Genomic DNA, 18,293 nt, shown 5'->3' with positions numbered 1-18,293 from the left:
AGACAAGCAAAAAAAGTTTATATTACCGTATGTCGGGAAATGCATCGTTACAGAGTTATGGCCATTGAGCCGCCTGATGGTGTGTAATAGTCACATTCTGGTTGCTCCTTAATGTGACTCAATTTAAACTTCAATAACCCGGCCTCTAATTAAGCTAGGAAGATAGTTTTGGTTCCTGAAGGACGATGCTTTCCACCGATATGCATTTTATGAGTGCACCCCAAGGAGGAAGGAATGCCATTCTCAAAATCCTGATGCAAAAAACAAAAAACACGTAATTACCCTCCCCCGTCCACCGTGGCATCCCCCACATACATGAAATACATATCGTCGGAAAGCGTCGTCCTTCAGGAATACATAGACACCAAAATTATCTTCCTAGCTGAATTAGGGGCTGAGTTATTGAGAGTTAAATTCAGTCAAGTTAAGGAGCGAACAGAATGTGACTATTTCACACTATCAGGCGGCTCAATGCCGTAACTCTCTAACGATGCATTTCCCGATATATGGTCATATGAACTGTTTTGCTTGTCTACCCATAAGGAATCAACCCCTGAAATTTTGCCGTACCTTTTTGTTACACCCTGTATATACAGTAAGTGTATTACTTCTTTCACTATTCTACTAAATTTATTTGTAGTCTGCAGTAAGAAACTGCAATATGAAAGGATTCCTAGCTTCGAATGCGATTCCCAGATGTATACCGGATTGTGACATCACGCCAAACGATTGGTTTTGTTGCCGCGACGTAAGCATCTCATTTTTGCAGGGTTTGAAGCGTTGTAGCTCCGTAACGAAGAAATATTTTTCTGAGATTTTGGTATGTGATATATTGAAGACTAGTTCTACACGATGACTAGTCTTTAAATTACAACCTTTGGTCAAAAAGGAAATGTCTATTGGCATTATGCAGACACGATGTAAGCATTCATTTTTATGACCAAATTCGATTTTTCTACAAAGAAACAGTATGCAGAGAATACAATGGTGCAGTAATCGGTTATTCACACTGACGACGCAAGGAATTCCCCAAAGGAAGGATTCCCAGCAATTTTCTGAAGGATACATGATCCAAAATGTACGGCTTGGCTGCAATACGTACAGTATACTGTCATAGATGTTGATAGCGTAAGCAGATTCAAGATGACGGACGAAACATGATGTGCGGGGTTGCATACCCACATGCAGGAAGAAGTACACATTCACAGTGATGGTATTACAAATATTGTACAATATGGTATGCTGATTGCAATAGCAAGAATACTATCAGTTGAGTAAAAACATTTTCCCAGTCGGTACGCCGGCATTCGATATCTTGCGGCGGCCACCTTGACCAGGGTTTCCAGTGTTTCTCATCAGTCACACTAAGCAATGCTAGGACGACCACTTTCCCGCATCCCTGTCCCCTTTCCTTGCCCCGACATCGTCAAAGTTGCTGCAATGTCATAAAGAGCATTTAAATAAATGAGGGCGGAGAGGGGGAGAGGAGTGCTACCCACCCACATACAAGTCTCCTGTAGACGAGCACCGAACAGAAAATACAAAGAACAGTGCTTTGTTTTTCATTTGTATCAAGCACACCACAGGTACAGAAGGTTTGTAGACAATCTGCTATTAGTTTTAACAAGCTAGTTTTGTGTGACGCTTGCAGTGCTTCGCTTTGCAGACACGGTTTATACGGTAGATTCCTTTCCTTTGGGGAATCCCTCACACACATCTTGCGGAGGTTTGAAGCATACATTTTTCAATCGTGGAGGTATGACCTGGAGTGTCATGCTCTAAACCGCACTCTCTACGTTGCGTTGTTTTTGAATTACAGCCATCTGAATTTCATTTTTCCCACGCTTTCGGCACCTTATATCACGGAAGCTATCCCTCATTGACCAAAGTTCCAGAGAACTTTTTTGCTTGTTTCGTTGTGAGGAATCAACTTCCAAAGTTTGTTCAAATAGTTTCTTACCGCCCTATATATAAGTTTCGAATCTAAAAGAATTAGTGTGAAAAAAAAAAGTGGAGAAACAATTACTGAAGATAGAAGTTCGGTTGTTCGTCACTGTCAGCCATCTAAATATGCTGATGTGAACTCCAATTGCTCCAGCACCTAAACAAGCAATCTAAACGATATATGCTCTCCCCGGAATCGAATTTAAGACCACGCTCATGGACAGTACTTATTATAATCACTTGGCTACGCAGTACCCCAATAAATTTATGGTACGTATAATAAAGAAAATGAAAATTATCAAATTGATCCAATAGGATGTTACAGGAAAGCAACCTGTTCGAATGTACAGTACTGATACATCTAGTAACACTCGTGAAAGAATAAAATTAAAGTAGCTTACCTGGGATATTGCGGCCCACATAGCGCATAGCAGCAGTTTCGACAACAACCTCTAGAAAATGGATTGTATCCTCCTTTAAATTTTCCTGTTACCTGTTCATTTGTAGTTCTTCCTCTGGACACCAGAACGATGTGAAAACCCGTGAGGCCAAAAATGGGAATAAAAAGAAGGGTAATTATACCCATAATGACAATACTGTAAGGAAGTTAAGGAATGTATCTGGAAAATAACATAGGTACATAGTAAACAGCTACTTCTGCAGATCAATCAACGTGGAAAATAATGTTTTAAATGGAAATTAAATTGTACTGAAAAATTGGGTCTTAACTAACTACTGTCACTCTCGTATAAGATGATAGAACAAGTTTAACTAACAGAGAAGACTAAAATTAACAATCTGCACGTTGACTTTAATGGTCAGGTAAGACTGATGAGAATTTAATTTTGACAGCTGGAGTTATATCTATTTTAATATAATTCAAAATAGATTGAACATGCCAATGTAAGGCAAGATGTGTGCGAAATAATTAGAGAACTTGAATTTCATTTTCCTCAATTTCAATATGAAGAGAACATGAAATAAGATTTGCTTACTTACAAAAATGTTGGACAGTATTTATTCCTTTCTATTTCCGTGTTTCTAATATTTCTTGCTTTCACCTCTAAGAAAGTCCTAGGTTTCTAGAACACCCGTAAAATCTGTTTGTTTTTCACCTTTGTTTATTCTTAAAGGAACTCTATTCACCGGATATTATGTTTCCTTTTCAATGAAATGTGACTTTCATACAATTAAGTATTTCCCTTAAAAACTATAATTTTGTCCATTCTGGCTTATTACACGTTATAGATCCGAGAAATTAAAAAAAAAAAAAAAGTAATAATTGATTTTAGATTGTAGGTCATGATAAATAATCACTTAAATATTGGATGAATTCGCTGATATTTTAACCTTGAGACATTAGTATTATTCTTTTTTGATACTGGAATTTTTCTACACACTTTGTGTTTCCTTTGTATTTATTTTAGTGTTCTCTATATGAAACAAATTATTTTTTTTGCACCTGAGTGTCTGTTGGGCAATTTGCGTGGGTCACATGCTGTACATGTTACTACTAATCTCTCAATTTTTCCTTTAACCCTTTCACGTACACAAGTGAACCACATAGTATACTTTTGATATGTTTAGTATTTATTGTCGATTTTGGGCTAAATATAAAAACTAATTACTAATTTTTACAATATTTTACTATTAAATATGGAAAATCGGTGGGACATATTTGTCCCAATGTACGTCAAAGGTACAAAATTGCACATTTTTCTGAGAACTTATATATAATTTTAACTATACAACATACAATGATAGGGCGGTTTTCAATTTTTTTAAAAGAACAATTTACACAGTGCTTTCGTTCTGCGCTTTGATCAAGCAGTACCCTAGTTCTTGTGGTGGAACTACACTTTCACATCTTGTATTTACAGTTTTAGAAAATGCCCTATTCCTACTGGAATATTGGTCAATCAGTACAAACGGAGTAAATATCACCTCTTTTCATGTCCTGGTCAGCTGGAAAGGTCTTGGGCATATTTCTCATGGTCTTACGTAGTGTCCCACATCCTTTTACCTTCTTCTCTTGTAACATATATTGTGGAGCAGGTGAATTAAAGAAATTATCAACATACACTTCGCAACAAAAACCCCAGGTTGAGTTTGTTACTTGCAGAACAACTGATTCACCAAGACCTACTTCTGGATTACTATCATATTTCTTCCCCGTGTATAGATCATATTTAAAGAGGTAACCAGTTTTTGAATCGCACCTTTTGAAGCCCCCCCCCCCCTTTTTTAGGTTGGTTTTTACATATTGATTCATAATGTTATGACCATGTGTTCATCTTTGGTCTGAGTTTTAGTTGGATTCATATCATTTGGCAACTTTTATTTTATTTAGATGAGTTATTATAGGCCTGATTTTATTAGCACGATCATACGATGCTGTTTTCTGTTTTCTAGCTGTTTCGTTATTAGAAAAATGTGAATGTTTCCGAATTTTTTCAAATCGATGTAGTGGCATTACCTAAGCAACATACGGAATAAGCAAGTCACGCTTACTCGACCAATAGTTTCTAATTTTTGACAGAATATGATAACTCATTAGAACGTTAATTCCAAGAAAAGCTTTCAACTCAGGACTGTTCATGATAAATGCCACATCGTGTTGTTGAGCATATCCCACATATTCTTCAGCCATAAGTTTAACCAAAATATTAAAATTTATGAGCAAGAAAATATCAATAAGTCTGGGAACACAGTGACTCTCTTCTACATCGAGAATTAGAATTTTTCCAAAATCGAAATTATTATCGGAGAAATGTCTAGGCTTCTACTGACGTTTCCACTTGAAATCAAGGAGAACATAACTTTTAGCATCTGAGGTATTTGACCATTTCTCAGTTTCCTGCTCCCCTGGGGCAGGTAGATTTGTTGCTTTCACATTCGAGCTTCGATTTGAGTAAGCGATATCAGGATTTTCTATAATGTGTCACTACTTCAAAATATTCTGCCTGGAACAATCTATCCTCTTAGGGCAGGTGAAAATTTTATTCATTGTCACTATTCTTAGCATGTAAAACTTGAATGATTTTCCCATCCTTGACAACAAGCTCACGTAATGTTGACATCTCTGAAAGGAGATAAAAAAAAAATGTGAGCTTGGGACATATTCAAGTTCAAACTGGAGAAATCCCTGTCTAAAGTAGTGTTTGGGACAAGATAAATATTCTGGGAAGAGCGATGATTCCTTTTTCAATAAATGATTTTTTTCAAAAGTAAAGGACCTAAAAAGCCTAAAATATCACAGCGAGGTACCCTTGAAGTACATAGGGACACGGATGTCCCAACATACTTTCTGCTCTATAGTTTGTACATTTTTTCATGAATTTGATGAAATGCCACATAAATATATTAAATAATTCTTAATAAGCCTAAATCCACTTACCATAGCTAGAAAAATCTACTGGAAACCAGAAATAAATTAGAGATACGAGGCCAGAAGAAGACAATGGAAAGCTACTACTTTAAATTGTATGGAAAGCGATGTAAAATTCAATGTTGGCTACACAATTGTTGCTATTTATCAGTTTCGTCCTTGATAATTACCAAAATGTCCTTAGGAATGATCATTTAAGTATTATAAGAAATGAAATGAAATCTTTGAGTTTTACGTCCCACGGTTATGCCGGTTAGGCTAAAGGAGACGGCGATGATGAGTAATGGATGAAATGGTGGAATGAAGAAAGTGGGAGGAAACGGGAGAATTCCGAGAAAACCCATGCACACGGCGTTTGTCCACCACAAAGTTCACTTGGCGGGGGCTGGGATCGAACCCGGGACCCCAAGCACCAGAGGTGAACGCTCTACCACTGAGCCACCGCGGCCCTATAAAGTATTGTAAGATACCTATAGTAAAAATTATAAACGGGACAAATATGTCCCACGTACGTGAAGGGGTTAAATAGGTCCCCTAGACAAATAACAGGGTTCCCATCCAAACTAAATCAATTTTTTTTTTCCCTACGATCCAAAACTTTTCAATCTCCTGATTGGAAAGTCCATAAAAATAACATGTACTGACCACACAACGACCATAAAAATCGCCCAGTGCGGGACCGAAACTATTATATTTACATGAACTATTAATAAAATTAGTATTAACCTTTGTGCATTCCTAAGGATATAACATCTAATATTTCGGAAACTTTACCGAGTTGTAAGTATCAGGGATCGTAGAGCTTTATAGTATATTTGGCAAGTAGGTGTTCACATACTTCAAGCTTCGTCTTCAGTAGAGGTTTTTATTTTATTTTTAACGTCATCACTTCTTATATAGCTTGCTTTAATTTGGAGGAGTTACTTTCTGTGTATTGCCCCTTTATGAATTAAGCTTACTGCAAGAGCACTTAACAATGAGTGATTACATTACATTTTTTTTCTTTTGTAGGTAAATGAAAGTATTTTGTCCATTTCACAAATTCTTCGGTCTCCCACATTATACACTATCGAATCTAAACTAGTACAATGCTGCCTTATTCTATATCAATGTGTATCTATGATTATTAGTTGCAGTAAACTGTACAAAAAAAAAAAAAATAAAAAAATAAAAAAAAAAAATAAATAAATAAATAAATAAAATAAAATAAAAAAAGTATAACCAAGAAATTTATAATTTAATAAATCACTGAGTTTCTCACCACAATAAATAAATGTATAACATAAATTCAGCTATATAATTTTCTTGGTGTAATTCAGATTCTCTTTATTCGGTGTTTACTTTTGAATTTTTTGTCCTATAGTAAGACTATTCATGGCTTTGGATTAATTGTTTTAACAAAAGAGACACTGACCAAAGCTTAAAACTTTAGTTTATTTTAAATTATAACGTGGGACGGTTTAAGAATTTAAACTCTGTTATAACAACATTTATATATATGTCTGTATTTTCATTAATTTCGATCGTGTCTGAAGAAGGATATGCTAGATATCCGAAACAGTTACAAATTATAATTTAAAATAAAGTAAAGTTTTAAGCTTTGGTCAGTGTCTCTTTTTTTGTCCTAATGAAAAATACTTCAACAACCTTGCCTTCAGTGTTTTTTTAGCCTTTCGTAAAACCTTGAAATTCAGTACTATAGTTTAGTTTCCTGGAGATGATTGGATAATCCTTGTTTCTTCTTGTCATACCTATCCAAGTACCTGAACATAAATAAGATGTATCATAAATTCCGCTTAAAGTGCTTATGTCCACAAAATATCTTTTATATTGACTAAGAGATCTTTTCAAATTAATCGGTAACTGGTGATTTCAAGCTGTCGAGCTCCCTCGTGGCTCAGCGGTAAGCGCCTTTGGTGTAGGTGACCCTGGTTTGATTCCTGTCAGGAGCTCATGTGGTTCGGATCACACGTTAAGCTGTAGGTCCACGTCTCATACAGCCTCGCTGCTGAAAGGACGCTAAACTCAATATCAAATAAAGTTGACTTTTAAATTGTTTCAAAGCTATTTTCTGCAGTGTGTACGATAAGCTGACGATAACAGAAAAGAAATCCATTTCTTTTTTCGTTTGTCACTTTTGCTTTTCTTTCTCTTTTACCACTATCGATTGTATCAGTGCCAGTTTAATGATGCACTGAATTTCATTTAGACCCGCCGGTAAAGTAATTAGTCTACAAACTCTAATAAACATGTTTATCCAGATGTTTGCCTTCACCATCTATGGATGTTAAATAATGAAACCTTTCAGTTTTTGCCCTTCAGGATAAGGGAGACAGATGATTAAGGCAAGTGAATGGTGGATGAAACTTGAGTACTCCGAGAAAATTCATGGACACGATATTGTTCACCACATACGTCTAAGATTTTTTTATAGGTAGAAAGTGCTGGCAGTAGGTATGGTGGCTTTGACCAAACATTTTATGGATGAGGAATTGGCCGTCTATTAAGAACAGTGTTTGGCGCAAAAACGGAGAGTCTATTTTATAAGAACTTACGCATATTCAAATGAATGTTGTAACTTTTGGCAGCGGCCATATTGATGAAAATCGACAAATGAACAACCATATAAGGCTTCAGCTGTATATAATCACTTCAAGATTAAACCATAACTTGACTGTACTCTTAGTCAAATTGGCCACGATTAGTTAGTCGAGTTCAATCTCTCTCTCACGGAACGGATTCGCATCTCCATCTCAGGATGAACTACACTGGCATATGTTATGGTGAGTACAATATGTCTTGAACCATATTATAAATGGGTAAAAGTATTGTGACCATTACATACTGCATTGGCGTTTTCCAGTATCTCCCAAATAGGCAAAAAGATTTGCAATGAAGATTTCCGAACTTTATTGCGAAGAGATAAGATGCACAGTTGTCAATCACCGACATGGCCGACGGAAGTCGTTATTCATTCAGTCTTTCGAAGTCTTTAAATGCAACTGCACGCAAAATGTTCAAATACAGTTACAGTTAACTTCTTAAAGTTTTTGATAACTCAAGGGCACACATAAAAGTCCATGGTAAACTCATGCTCTTCGAAGACAAGCGTGTGAAACTTCTCTCTTTCGTACACGGAGAAATTATTGCAGCTCAGCAAGTGAACTCGATTTCTAGCAGAAGCTTATGTGATTCGGGTCCCAGTCAAACTGTAGGTTTACATCTCATATTGCTTCGATGCTGAAAGGGACGCTAAGCTTAAATGAAGTCAGAAATCGGCGGATCTAGTTTATCGAGTATGAATTCTCCAGTTGTAATACAAAACGTCTTGTACAGTCCGCAGGAAAAAAAAAAAAAAGCAACATGAGCATGTAAGTTTATTCCCAAACGAAGTCTTTTGCTCCAAAATAAGTGTGCTCCGGTGCAACTCCCCTAAATCCGCCCCTATATATATATATATATATATATATATGATTTTCCGCGATATATATGATGTCCTAATTTATTTAAAATACACTTTAGAATTACACAAATAAAATTATAGAATTACACAAATACCTTAAATACATAAACTACCAAGTCATCTTTAACATTTATTGGATTGACTTACATAAGAAAATTTTGTATTGCTGTTAAAATTAAGTATTACATTTCGCGAATTTGATTTCTTCCATGCTATTATTTTGATGTCCCAGTTTTCTAAAAAGCAATTAACTGATTGAAACCAACAGATGAAATACAGCGTGTCCAGAATGGGACTGACGGTTTTTAAAAGTGTATTGTTTTAATGTGGTCAGAGATACAGAAAAAAATGCATTTTAAAGGAGAACTCAAAAAGTTTATTTGTTCTTACTTACAACTCAGTGTAATCCACGTAAGCTCCATTTGTAACTCTTACAATATCTAGCCTGAACTCAGTCTCTCTCCACGTATTCTGTAATATCTGAGGTACCACTGAAGCAATCGCATTCCTAATACGGTTCTTCAGTTCATCAAGGTTACGCACCTTTTTACCAGAATACAGAAGGTCGAAAGTTTCGTTCAACTTGAACAACACTTTTTGTCACTGCAAACCACCATACGCACTGCGCTTTTTCGACTGCCGACGCCATTTCTGTTTATCGGCGATACTAGCGCCATCAACGGTAGTTGTTCAAGTATGAAAATTTGCTAACAAAACTTTTTGAATTTTCCCTCAATATGAATGTTTTTTTTTTTCTGTGTCTCTGACTATATTAAAACTATACACTTTAAAAAACCGTCAGTCCCATTCCGGACACACTATATATAATTTTGTAAAACTGGGTTTTCATAAATGCCCTTTTCATTTAAAAAGAAAAGCACAATATTTCACTATATAAATTAGAAATTCTAACGTTTATAGGCGCACTCATCAGTCCCATTCCCAATTTTCATTCCTTTCAAGATTTTACGGAAATCAGTGACTATTACTAAAATTTCGGTAACCTATTGTTGAGTAAATGGTCAATATTATTGACACAGTCTTCATTCTTTATTAGACCGTTATCTGAGACTATGAATTCATAATTTATTTGAATACGTATTATTTGATAACTGGAAAATGTGAAAAAATGGGAATGGGATTGATAAGCACTGATAGGGGATGGGACAGAGCTTTGTCCACAATCACAAATACGGAAAAAACAAACTAAGAGCGCACAATAAACATTTCTACACAAAAAGGATACGAAATAATAGTTTCTATTTCTTTCAACCTATCTTGTTTATCCAATACATACATGAGGCACAGCGTAAATATGCTGACCATATGTATGCTCAATGATATCAGAAACATAAAAAAGTAACGATAATTGCGACGGCCGATACAATTATTCACCCATGGGCAGTGATGATCAAATGTCTGCAATAAAACAGAAGATATACTGATATTACTAACTGTTTATTTAATAATATGAATTAATAAAGGAAACGAAAGGTACGTGCAGCAAACAACATGAATAATTGAAACTTTTCATTACCCATAAAATAGGAAGAGAAGATCTTGCCATTGAATTACAAATTCATTCCGAATACTTTTATTCTATAGGATGGGCAAGCAGAGAATTAAACACATTATGCCTTCTACGTCGCAACGAGTTTTCTTTAAATATACTGAGGACGAAGTGAAGAGCGTCACGAAACCGTTCAACGTTTTGTGTGTTTTGGACGTTTTAGCATGTGAGATTTTTATCTACTGTTTGAGAGAACCTAAACAACTGCTCTGAAGAATAGTTTCTTCGTAACCAGATAACTAGATAACTGTGGATCACCTCATGCGAAAGTTTACCGGCAATTTCCCTCTATAACATGCATGAAAACCATTACTAGATATAAACCAAAACAGATTTTTTTGAATAACACTCATTAGTAAGTTAAGGTACACAGATACGATACATTTAAGACATTATAAACTCATTTATGTTAGTGTCCAACATCTTTACTTCGTTGCTTATTATTTCGGTTACTTCCTGTATGACCTTCATTAAAGTTCTTAGATTAAGCATTACAGAAGGAAAAGAAGCTCCTATACTTTATAAACTAAGAAAAGCTCCTATACTTTATAAACTAACATTTCTTCAAGTTATATGCAGGAAAATGCACATGCAGGTATTATTCTATTTTGTAATTTCCCTTTCCTCCAAAAGTGAACAGTGTGAATTGTCCAAGTGTGTAACTTTAAGTACTACTGTGATAACTTTAACACTTTAATATGAATAGTTTGAAGAACAATCTTATCAATGAACTCAAACGTATTCAATTTTGTTCCTCTAAATTCTTATATTTCGTTTAGAAAATAATACTGAACGATGAAACTATTCCTATCTCTATCTAAATACTGTTCCTTACCTTGGTCTTGAAAATTCGATGCTCAATATTATTTTCTGAACGATCAATAAGATTTCAGAGAAGCAAAAGTAATTATTTGAGTTTTTTGAACATTATTTCAGTTTACTGCCAGTTAATAAAACCTATCCCAGAGCACGAGTACTTCTCCATATAATTTAACTTCTGTAATACCTAAATTTTACTGACCTATCCATTTTAAATGCTCTAATGAAAATGATATATTAGAAAAAAGTTAGCGAAACTTTAAGTCACAAAATAGAGACATAGAATCCAACGTGAGTGAGTTCGTAGTGTCTAATCATTCATTAATGATCGTAAAATGACAATGTGTACTTACTTCTATGCAATTATTACATACACTACAATGGGAACATCGAGGAGGACGATAAAAATTACACGTCACACACCACTTCATCCGCACAGTAATACCATTGATTTCTACATTTTTATATAACGGAGCACGAAAGTCATCTTCTCGGTCTTCGTCGGAAGAAGCTAGAATTATATACAACAAGTAAATTACTACACATGAATGTAATCTATTATTCTATAACTAAGTTCAATGTATGTATTACAAAATATATTTTGAATTGTTTTTCATTCCCACTTCGGGTTTCCTTTGCTCCATTCACATATTACCAAACATTATATTCATACAATTAATTACTTACCAGAAAATAGCAAAAATATAGTCATACCACTTAAACAAGTAAGCTACAAGCTCTTTCACTAAAATGCTTCCTCCCTCTTGCTAGTCTAGTAGCTACGGTGCGTACCTTTGGTAAACGCAGTCCCGGATACGAATTCCGGAGGGAGAGCATTGAACGTATTACGGTGGTTCTGATTCTACATTAACTGTAGGAGATCTCCGTCTAATATAGCTTCGGTAATGAAAAGGGACGCTAAAATTCTAAATAAATAAACAAACAAATAAAATGCTTCATCAAAGAGGGATAAGATATAGAGGAAAAAAGAAATAAAGAATGATAACAGCTGAGAACCGTCCAAGTGGACACTATGTTGGAATACAGGGTAACATGTCAATGATAATTTTACTAGGTTATTTTGTGATAAAGGTTCCGTAGAGGCAGATAAAACTAATGGAAAGGAAAAATCGGTAGAAGTACGGAAGAGCATAAATACTAAATGCATACAAAAGAAATGTCCATGATACTAGGGAAAAGGATTGTGGAATGAAAATTAATGGATATTTAAAACACGAAAATTTAATAAAAAAAATGGGAAACACGGCAGAATGAAAAGTACCTTTAATAATATGTAAAATAATATGAGTAAACGAAAATATCAAATTTAAATGAAATTACGGGTAACAGAGTATGTGTAGAGAGGCTGAATATTACAGATGGTTAAGAACAGGGGCGTTCGCGAACAGGATGGTAATAAAAGTGTATATCTCTCTGAGAGACAAGAGAGTCGTGTGAAAGGATGTCGAGGAAACTTATGTAGAACATGTGGTCAAATGCACTGTTACGATAGGTAGTATGATCTGGTATAGGTAGATGGAGAATTTGAGTACTACAGGTATCGGTGATTTTGGATGATAGTCCGACAGAGGAGTTGCAGATTTCGCCAATTTGAAGACTCGACAGTACGTGAATTTATTAAGGATGTAAATAAGGTACGTTGAATCCCAACTGCCAGGGTGATAGAAAGTACATGTATCTTTGCGGTGGAGTGTTGGAAGTTCAAATTAGTATCCAACGTCAAGCAGATTTTGCAAGGTAACCAAAACAGTTTTTGCCACTTTTGACGTTCCATTAATCATGCACTCCAAGAGAGGAAACGAAATAGCGCAGATACAGCAGCCATAGTTCGTCCATTATCGAAGAGAAATGGAGGTGTCGAGGCAGCTTCTTTGCAAGTGTTAGTTGTTGTTTGACTTTAAAGTGCGCCTGTCAACTGCCACGTATTGCAAGCTTTTGGGGGTGGGTGTCGTGAACGAACCACCGCCAGGCATTGGTGGCAGAAATTCCGCTTGGGAGATGTGACTTTTCGGATGAACCTCGGAGTCGACGATCTCATGAGTTGGATGACAAGGCTCTGAAAGCAGCCATCTTGGAGGACAGTGATCTAACGAATGATGAATTTGCAGAAAGGTTCCCTGTTTCGCTTAAACAGTCAGACTGTGTCTGCATTGGATAGGGAAGTCATACAAGTTAAGCAAGTGAGTACCCCACACATTGTCGATAGCCAACAACAAACAACGAGTGACAGCCTGCTTGTCCTTGCTCACTTGGCACCTGAACACAACCTTTTTTGATCGTTTGCTCAATAGTCCTCTACGACGAAAACATGGCTAATCTACGACACTCCTAAGCGTACTAAACATTGGTTGTAGCCACTTAACCCCGTTCCTCACACCTCAAGATCACCTCTGCATCCTGTATGGTGGAATTATCGACAAGTGGTGAACTACGAACTCCTTCTACCTCGTCAGACCATCATTGCTGACTTCTTACTCTCAGCAGTTTCAAAGGGTGCACCGTGTATTGCGGCAAAAGGAGCCGGCATTGATGAACCCTTCCGCATGTGACATAGAGGATCCGGGAGACCCTTCTGTAACTTCGCTGGGAGACACTGTCAAGCACCATATTCACCGGACCTTGCGCCAACATACTACCATTTGTTTCATTCCTTCGACACCCACCTTCGTTGGAGATCCTACGCAAATGAGTGAGACTGCGGAACGCATTCACGGACTTCTTTGCATCCATGACCACCGACTTTTATCACCAACATTATGCAGCTGCAGAACATTGGCAAAAGATGTTGGATGTTGACGGAGATTACTTCGAAGCCTAAAGGTACGTACCATCCACTGTATTGCTCTTTGTTCATCACTGCTCTAGAACGCAAGAACTTTCTTGGTTATCTTGTACATCTGGATCTCTGGATTTCTTTCGTAGATGTGTGGGTCTTCCAAAGATCCAGTTCTCGTAATGAGTGTTGTTATTTAAGTGGATTTTAGTAAACGTTTTTAGAGCGGGTTAGGAATGACTTCTCGCTTTCAGGTATGGTGGTGAGTAGGGGTGAGCAAGATTCACTGATTTCTATAGGAAGGGACGGTAGGGTGGCATTGGATAAGAAAGCCGCGGACAGCGGATCTTACAGTGACTGGTTTTTGCACGACTGAAATATTTATTGGGAAGTTGAAGGAAGTATTCTCAGTTGGACAGTCGAGACGAAAAGACCGAGGTAATTGTTGAGGAATGATGTGAAGGAAGAGACGCGAGTTCTCGAATAGCCAAACTATCGAATAGAGACATCTGGCACGATGAGTGTGAGAGCTCTTGCAGTAGAAATATTAAACTCCTCGACATTAATATTCCAACACACATTACGAATTATCGAAAGAGCACGAAATTTGCATACTGTGTAAAGGATGATTACAGAAGGAAATTATTATGTGGCCAAGGCTGTCGTGTATCACGTACGCCTGCCACGCCATCTGGTAAGAGGTACCTCGAGCAGGCCAGAGAGGCTCATAAGAGCGGTGAATGTGCATGGTAGTGAGTGTAGTGTGTCAGCAACGCCTCGTTGTCGAATACGGCATCGCTTCCAACAGGTTTCGCAGTTCGATCGAGGACAAATTGTTGCATACCGTGATTGTGGTTTATCGTACCGAGAGATCGGTGCAGAGTAGGACGGAATGTATCTATCATGGCATGCCTGCAACCAGTGGGCACAGGAAAGCACAGTAGAGGTTCCCAACGTCCGCGTCAAACAACGGACCGGAAGGACAGACGCCTGGTACGCATAGCCCTAACAGACCTTATGGCCACATCAAGACTGCTGGCGCAGGAACTAGAGTGATTTTACGACATCCAGTGTCCCCATGAACCACCCTTCGCCATTTGGTGGAGCGGGAAATTGTTTCTCGCCACCCATTGCTGCGGATTCCTATGCAGGTACAACATATGTGTGCGCTAGACATGGTGCGAACATCATCGCATCATCACACAGGCTGTTCACCGAGCGTCATAGTATGGGATGCAGTCGCTTTATGTGTTCCTTCGCGTCTCGTACGCATTTCAGGGACATTGAACAGCCAACGGTACATCACATAGGTGCTCACCCTTGTTGCTGTCCCATTAATCCATGGACTGCAAAACGTCATTTTCCAACACAATAACGCGGGACACCATGTTGGAAGGTATGTCCTCGCATTCCTCAAAGGTAACCACGTGCCCCTGCTTCCGCGGCCCGTACATTCGCCCGATTTCTCGCCGATTGAGAATGTCTGGTCCATAGTTCGTCACCGGTTGGCTCAACACAGATCACCTTCACCTAATGTTCAGGAGCTTTGGCGCCGAGTGGAAGCCGCCTGGGACGCCATACCTCAAGCAGACATTGATGGGCTCGTTCTCTCCATAACTCGTCATGTTGCAGCAGTTCTCGTCGTCCGTGGAGGCTCTACACGCTACTAGCTCCTAGAGGTTCTACAACCTTGCTACGCAAGTCATGTCACATCACCGACCTGTAAGTGTAATCATTTTCTTCTCTTATTATTAACCCTCTGTCTGCCACGTTTCGCATTTCTACCTTATGTCCTTCTGGATGTTGCAATTTTAATGGCGAGCACTGTACATACTGTTTATAAGTTTTATGTCTACGTCTGCCTCGAGTAGATAATTGTGGAGTCCCATTCACAATCAGGAAGGTAATTATGGTTGGAGAAGGACCATGCAAATTTGGTTGTACTCTTCTTGTATATGAACAGTAAGAATTGTTCAGCGGTGGTTGGCCGTGAATCCATACTAGGAAGACATAGTCTATGAATCGACGCCAGAACAGTTCTAGGTTGTGATAAGCTGAATATTTATCATACCAAGTGTTTCATTAACAGGCTGGTGTATGGGGGTATATTAGTGTACTGATTTGAAGGCAGTGATCGTTTCCGAATGTAAAATTTTTACTGTTAAGACAAACTAGATAATATTGACTAATGGAACGTATAGAATATATATTACAAGATCCTAACCATTTTGTACTCCTAGTAGCTGCAATAATTTCAAATACTTCGAATACCTTACAAAGTATCAATTTTCATGGACCATAAAGTCTTACATTATATTCTGCAGTAAGATCTTCGCATGTTTATAGTTTCAACATCAGCGGAACTTTCTACTTCATAAGCATGCTACTTCGTGTATCAGAAAGTGTATGCTAGGTTTTTGAAGTTTCGGGCATATTTAGGAATTCGTTTAGTGTTGAGGTTCTTGATGAGTAAGATCTTCGTGTATAAAAAGGCTACGTCTAAGGCTCTCCACACTGGCAAAACTCATATTCCTATTCCATGTCGAACCTACAATTACCGATCCTCCTCCAACACAAATCCCTCATTTACTTGCTTTAGAACACACAATCCATCACAATAGTTCACTTGTTCGAGTCTCCCGCATTACTTTCCTCAAAATCTTTCCTCCTCAGAAAACGATAAGGAAACACTTAACATTATTGTCCTGTCCTGAAACTACCCTCCTGCTCTTTCCTATCTGTAATATCCTTCTTCACTACATCCACTGTTTCTCTCAAATTGTTGACATTTTCTTTTATTATTGTTATTATTAATATTTGCATTACTTTCAATCTGCCTTATCTTAATTGTACAGAGGTTGTTCAGCCTATGTTTGGCCGATTTCGTTCCTCCCGTCTCCCAGATAGAATGGACTCACCCGACCAGGCTCGTGGCGTCCTGCAGTGTTGTGCAGTGGCTTCCTGGGAACGGAGTTGTTTTTCCGCGCGGACGACAATAACGCACAAAACAGGACCATTGTTTTGAGTGTTGCTAAGTTTGTTTCCAAGTGTGTAGGTTTCCGCTCTGACCAAAATGCCGCCCAAACTAAGCCGGTTTTGGGAAGACTATGTTGCGGCTCTTTATGACGCCCACTTTAGTGTTTCTGCCATTAGAAAACAGTGCAAGAAGAATGGTTGCAACATCAGTTTAAGTGGAATAATAAATGTTATTAAAAAGTACAAGGGCAACGAAGCTCCACCATTTGGATCACCAACGAAGTTGCCTAGGAAGCGGGAATGCACCAAGGCCACCTCCACCATGCAGAGGAAACTTCGCAAAATGGCAATGCAAGAAAATCCGCCAACACAAATGTGTATATGGTTAATCGTCTTGACGTGTCTTTGGGGACTGTGAGCCGAACGTTACATCATCAACTCAAGCTGGAAAAAGTCATAATAGCTCGTGGCTATCTTCTCACGGATGCCCACCAAAAGGAACGAAAGTGTAACGCCCGGAAGTTGTACGAACGGCATCTGGCAAAACAAAGGTGGATGTACGTCGTAATGCTCGACGAAGCATGGATTTACTTTCCCGACTGCGGCAAACCGAGAGCCAACATGTAACGAGAGAAAGGCGCCAAGAACTTCAGAAGGAGGGTCTGTGTCTGTAAAGAATCCTTTCCAAAAGGGTTCATGGTCGTTACTGGCTACCATTACCGAGGTAAACTGAAGATTCGCAGGGTGGCGAAGAACTGCAAAATTAATTCGCAGTATTTTCACGAGCAGATCATGCGGCCGATCTACGAGCATGAGATTGCAACAATGTACGGAAATGACGCTAATCTGGTGCGCATTCACATGGACAAAGCCTCATCACATACCTCACGATCATCCCTCGCATTCTACAGAAAGATGGAGGAGGCAAGTGGTATATAGGTGATACCTTTCAATGAGGTACCTGTTAAATCTCCAGATGCAAGTCCTATGGACTATTGTGGACTTGGATTCCTGAAGCGGACTTTGGGAAAACGGCGTGTGACAACTGTGGAAGGATTTTGGAAAGCAGTGCAAAGGGAATGGGACAAGATTCCCCTCCCAGTTCTTCAGAGAAGCCTATTACAGTGGAAATTACGCTGTCGGGCTATTGTTAGGAAGCAAGGGAAACACATAGAGCACTTACGGACCTGACGCCATGGATTCTTCTAAATTTTTAGGTAAGTCGAAATTGGCCAATTGTAGACTGAACAACCTCTCTATTCAATATTACTTATTTATTATATTTTCATTCCAACACGGTGCCTACCTGGACTTCTTTTGAACAGCTAGGCGAACGTGT

General features: G+C 38.1%; 1 protein-coding gene across 1 annotated transcript in view; it reads right to left on the bottom strand.

Moving 5' to 3' along the window:
- Zdhhc8 (zinc finger DHHC-type containing 8) overlaps nt 1-18,293 on the bottom strand; it is a 116,579-nt gene that overhangs the window by 74,837 nt on the left and 23,449 nt on the right. Inside the window, exons 3-5 of the mRNA XM_081771493.1 lie at nt 11,538-11,695; nt 10,042-10,214; nt 2,346-2,540 (exon numbers count right to left, since the gene is read on the bottom strand). Of these exons, the coding sequence (XP_081627619.1) occupies nt 2,346-2,540; nt 10,042-10,214; nt 11,538-11,695 (526 nt within the window). The remainder of the gene's footprint in view (nt 1-2,345; nt 2,541-10,041; nt 10,215-11,537; nt 11,696-18,293) is intronic.

This window comes from Thermobia domestica, chromosome 9, assembly GCF_964235325.1.
Source record: "Thermobia domestica chromosome 9, izTheDome1.hap1.1, whole genome shotgun sequence".
In the NCBI taxonomy this organism is placed as follows: Eukaryota; Metazoa; Arthropoda; class Insecta; order Zygentoma; family Lepismatidae; genus Thermobia; species Thermobia domestica.
This window is presented reverse-complemented; position numbering and strand designations above follow the sequence as displayed.